At 33.6% G+C, this 5321-nt stretch overlaps 1 protein-coding gene across 2 annotated transcripts; it reads right to left on the bottom strand.

Annotated features, from left to right (window-relative positions):
• Positions 1-1534: 1534 nt before the first annotated feature.
• Positions 1535-4241, bottom strand: LOC107952082 (xylan glycosyltransferase MUCI21). Of its 2 annotated transcripts, none has more exons than XM_016887327.2 (3): positions 3493-4241; positions 3317-3394; positions 1535-3143 (listed from the first exon to the last, which is right to left on the bottom strand). In XM_016887327.2, exons 1-3 carry the CDS (start codon positions 3692-3694, stop codon positions 1888-1890), a joined length of 1536 nt encoding a protein of 511 aa, XP_016742816.1. In that variant the 5' UTR covers positions 3695-4241; the 3' UTR covers positions 1535-1887. The 2 variants fall into 2 exon arrangements, with proteins under 2 accessions (XP_016742816.1, XP_016742815.1); XM_016887326.2 differs by having other exon boundaries at positions 3317-3397; positions 3493-4215.
• Positions 4242-5321: the final 1080 nt, after the last annotated feature.

The following is a 5321-nucleotide window of genomic DNA, read 5'->3' on the forward strand; positions in this document are numbered from 1 at the left end:
GAACTTTTGAAAATGTATATTTATATGAAGTATGGCATGTATAGGCTAGTAGTTGTGGAGTATGTTTTGTGATGTATATATTTAGCCATGTGATTTTGCTAATTTGTGTTTGAATTTATGGTTGTGAATGGTTTATAATATGTGATGCTAATATGCAATGATGGCATGTTTTAGATGGACAAAAGAAATGCTAAATGTTGGTAAGTTTTGTTAGGCTTAATTTGGGTTTGGATGATGTATGGAAGGAAATGTTTTGGTATGAATTTATCTTGTGTTTAACTTGAATTGGTGAGGTTTATGAATAGAGAAATGGTTGATAATGTTATGTTATAAATGATGAATGATATAGCATAAAATTTGACTGAATTGGTGGTAGAATTATGCTTGTTTACATTGCTTGTAGGATGACCCAAAAAGGGGTGGCAAGTTGACTTAAACCAAGCCTGCATTGTGCCACACGGTTAGGGAACACAGGCGTGCCTTGTGGCCGTGTTTGCAAAGCAGTAACCTCTTAAGACCACACAGTTAAGACACATGGGCGTGTCATATGGCCGTGGGCTTAAGTCAGTAGCTAGCTAAGTATCACACGACCATAGTGCACGGGCGTGTCTGTTGGACGTGGAGAAAAGTCAGTATGCATGCTCTGTTTTACCATGGCTTTGACACAAGGGTGTGTAAGCTCATCACATCCATGAGCCTAAAATTAGGCCTTGAGACTCATATCAAAAGATTTTGCTATACGAAATGTTTTATGGCTTTATTTTTCCAAGCTCGAATTGTTTAAATGTTATTTTTAAATTGCATTTAAATTAAATTTAATATTTAGTAAAATTAGAAATTAGAGCTCACCATTGAGCTGTGAAAAGCTTAGCATTCGAGTTTTTAATTTCATGCACAAGTTACAGATAGTTTGTGAGTTCTTGTTCGAGTAGCATTGCTAAAGAGTCTCTGCAACTCATATTTTGTAAAGACGTTTCTATTTGGTTTTAGCCTTGACATGTATTTAGGAGTTAGGATTGTTTGATTAGTCGATAACTTTTATATCGATTAATTGTTTGATTGTTTACCGAGTTATGTTTAATGATTTTAATTTTTTTTCATAAGTATGATGTTGATAGATGATCTATTATTTGTATTTTTTTAATGTGCATAATTGACCAATATCGATTCGGCGACCAATGTGGCGTTCCAAATCCGATCGAACTTCCGAATTGAATTTGGGGTGTTACAATATTAAATGTTTGGAATGTAATAAAATTAAAAATTTTCAAAATTTGTGAGTAATCTTAATATGGTATTTTTAACCACAAAATTTTCTTTTTCAAATTCTAACATTGCTGATAATTTTATTTGATCTAATACATATTATCTCACTATAAGATAGAAACTTAAACTTGAAAATCATTTTTAAAATTTTACAAATATAATACTAATTTTTTTTATATCATTTATTTTTAATATAAATATTCTCATTTTATACTTATATTTTTAAATTATAAAATTCTAATAATTTTTTTTTATCCTCAGACGCTGATGAAATAAAAGGATACTCAATTTTCCTTATATAAATTAAAAGTACATGCAAATAAAGATAAGAATCCTTTCTTTTTCCTCTCTACTACGATACAAAGCTTTCAATCCTTTTAAAGCTTTCAAGATGTTAGAATTCTTTAATGTCATGACGTGGTTAACATAACGTCAGAGAGAGAGAGGAGTTCATTCTAAACAATAAAATCCATGAAACATAGCAGAAACAATAGACAGCAGTAAAGTTTTAGAGAAAACAAATAATTAGGCTGAACAAAATAATGTACAAAAAGTTTGCCGACTGTACAAATCAGCTGTATAATATCTACGTGTGTGTGGTGTCCATAGAATCACATTTCATTAAGCCAAATGCTGAGACTGGAGATGGATTCCAGTAATATAGTCATAAGCACGAAGAAGGCGCTTCCGGAATCTGGTGAGGTCTAATTTTACGTTTTGACGCTCAAGATAGATTTTCTTGGTGTATTCCCATCCCTTTTGATTTAAACTAGAAGGGTCTGTGAGAACGGGATCGTCTTTATCATATTCATCAACCAATGAGCTCTCTCTACGGCTGATTTTGTACCCAATATACTTCAAACCAAGCTTCCTTGCTGGCTCCCCGTAGTATGTCTCAGCTGCCCAGTCTGTTCCTAGGGGGATCACTTGAATGAAAACCGAGCAGCGAGGTCTCATGAACAGGAAATGAGTCATGGCAGCACCATGGACACCAATCATGGCATCGCTTGAATTAAGTTCCATGTAAATCTTTGCTAATTCCGTTGTTGGCTCCGGCCTTAAAACATGAACCTCAAACCCAATTTCCTCGGCTGCTTTCACCAAAATGTTTTGGTTAGTTATTGCTCTAGAACCTTTCCGAGACAATATCACCAACTTTGGTTTCTTTTGTTGATTGTGCATCCTTTTTGGGGTAGCTAATGCGCACTCTGATGTCTTCTCCTGTGCTTTTCGTATCAAACCTGTAACTCTGGGTCGGTAAGCTCTATCGAGAAGGTTTCGAAAATCCACAATACTCTCATTGTTCTTCATCAATGTAGGGTCCACAGTGAGCTCATCATGGATTCTAAGCCCAGTTATTGCCTCAGTAAAGCAATGGGTTCGATTGTCTCCATTGAAGTCTATTGGTGGATAACTGGAGAGATGTGGAAGGATGTCAGCATACTTCATAACCCACCAATCATGATATTCAAGGATCACAAACACCACCTCCTTGTTAAATTGCTGCGAAGTGATGTACAGAGGGATGATCCCATCATTGAATTCATGATAAACGTTGCCTGTATAGCCTCCAGTTGAGAAGATAACTGCTGGAACATCATGAATTACGTCACAAGAATGGTCAACGTCCGAATTTCGTCTCTTTGAGATAAGGTTCAATTCATCAATGGTGGCCATTACACTCGTTTCCCATTTTCGGGTATAAGGTTTGATCTTTTCGTGTTGAAGTTCATCACCATCAACCGTACTTGAAGCGTCATCGTCGCTATTTTTTGGTGAATAAAGGAAAACCGAAGAGCTGGGAGAATGTGTTCTTATGTCACCTTTCATAAAACAAATATCAGATCGAAAATGTCTTCTGTCACAGCAAACTGAACCTGTATTTAGCCCAAAGAAGAACCATAAGATTCAAATAAGCAGTTTGGGAACGTTGAAAAATGATAGTTCAATGTGTATTTAATTAAGGCAACCAATTTTCTGATATGAAAGGCACCGTTCGATCATATCAAGAAGGTGCCGAAAATAAATAAAAATAGTACTGACTACTAACCATTAGAGATTGAAGAACAAAGAGGAGCATTTACATATAAATCACCAGCAAGGCCGTCATTTTGTACACCAAAAAAATCTGCTAAAAACATGTAAGAGAAGTCAAGACGCATAAACAGAGAGCAAAAAAAAAAAAGGCAACTAATCGAAACCCAGGGAAGGAAAAGAAAAGCTTACAGAGATGAGATAAAGCAGAAGAAAAGCTAAAGAAGTGAGGAGCCAATATGAAGCCACAAGCAAGAAGAGAAAGTAAAAGGAAAGAGAGAATCTTAGGCCTTCTTCTCCTGTAATAACCACGGTCCGTCCACACGAAAACAAGGGTTGCTGCCTCTTCATCTCCACCATTTTTCAACTGATTGTAACGCTGATGCTGCACCATTTCTTATGTTCAAAACCCAAACTTTTTCCTTTTCAACTTTTATGTTGAGTTTAGCCTTGCCGTTTAAACGACTCAACCCAAAAACAGAGAGAAAACTTGCTTTTTATGCTATGTATGGTTGGCTGCTGAAAGAACTAAAACCCCAGTTCGAAGAAAGGAATAAAAAGATTATTTTAAGAGAGAGAGAAGCAGATATAACTATGTTGTGAGTGCTTTGAGGAAGCTGTCTCTTTATTTTTTTTTCAAATCTTTTTCCGAGAAATATGGGAGCTGAGGGAAAAGAAAAGAAAAGAAAGTTACAGTAAGTATAATAGAAAGAATGGAAGAAGAGAGATATTTATATGAGCGAAGAGGAGGCTTGTTACAAGGCAGGCAAGCGCAAATGCATAGCTGCCAGCAGCCTTGCTAAGCTATGCAGAAGAACAAGGTCCAAGGAAAGGAGCTTCTGGGCTGTTTCCGTTTTTCTTCAATAATAATCAATAATAATAATAATGATGATGATGATAATAATAATAATGAAGGTCAAAAACAATAGGCTGTCGAAATTGGCTTTGAATTTGAAGGGAGCATTATATATTTGGGTTTGGGCAGTCAAATAAGAATTGCGTGTACGCTATTACCATTATTGAAAACGAAGAAAACTTAGAAATAGAGATATTAAGTGAACATAATTTGTGCATTTTCGTTTTTTTTTTCATAATCATGTTTTTTTAGGTTATATATATTAATTATTTAGTATATATTTTTAAAATATTTGTAGTTTTCAGGTTACTATAATATTTAATGTCTGTTTTCTTTATTCGTTCTATCATATCCTAAGATTAGACGAAAGGGAAAAAAGAAAAAAGAAAAAAAAAAACACTTGGTGGCTTGGTTTTGTTCCCTGTTGGCTCCTGGTTGGCAGCTAGTTTCAACTTTCAAAAACACACTCCCGCAAATTCACGCAGCTTCCAAAGCTGTTGCCTGTTGTCATCGATGGTCACATTTGCCAAACCTTTTATAAAACAAAGAATGAAAAGCCAGAAGTTTTATGTATTATTCTCATACTATCTAAATTCCCCCCCCCTTTTTTTTATTACATACCTAATATATTATATTGAGCGTAAAATTTTAATTCAATTTATTCATGTAATTATTTCTAAATTTAAATATTTTATTTTTTAACTTTGTCTTTTAGTAAAATAATATTTTAATTTATTACTTAGAATTAAAAATATATAATTATCACACTTAATAAAATAATAAATAGATTTATATTTAGTGTACTTTCAACTTATAGATATTAATGTAATTGTCGAGCCACACGAAATAGTTAAAATTTAAAGATTATAATGCTTTAAGTTTTTATATTCTCCGTATATTTAGAATTTAGTTTTCATATTCTTATTTTTATAATTTTAGTGTTTTTAATTTTTAAATTTAAAAATTCAGGTCTAGTTGTTAACACCATTAAAGTTCTTATGTTAAATTTGCTAACATAACATTTTAAAGCTTTTAAAAAAAAAGCTCACTCAATAATCATATGACAAAACACTGACATTACAATGGACCTGAATCTAATAAAAAAATTAATGATGTTAACATGTAACTCCATATATTCGATCCGACTCCCAGACTCGAACTATAA

Source organism: Gossypium hirsutum, chromosome A02 (genome assembly GCF_007990345.1).
Source record: "Gossypium hirsutum isolate 1008001.06 chromosome A02, Gossypium_hirsutum_v2.1, whole genome shotgun sequence".
Lineage (NCBI taxonomy): Eukaryota > Viridiplantae > Streptophyta > Magnoliopsida > Malvales > Malvaceae > Gossypium > Gossypium hirsutum.

Coding starts and splice junctions, on each gene's coding strand:
- LOC107952082 (XM_016887326.2), bottom strand. CDS start 3,694: ATGGTGCAGCATCAGCGTTACAATCAGTTGAAAAATGGTGGAGATGAA. Junction 3,398..3,492: donor TTCTGCTTTATCTCATCTCT/GTAAGCTTTTCT, acceptor ACATGTTTTTAG/CAGATTTTTTTGGTGTACAA. Junction 3,144..3,316: donor TTGTTCTTCAATCTCTAATG/GTTAGTAGTCAG, acceptor GGCTAAATACAG/GTTCAGTTTGCTGTGACAGA.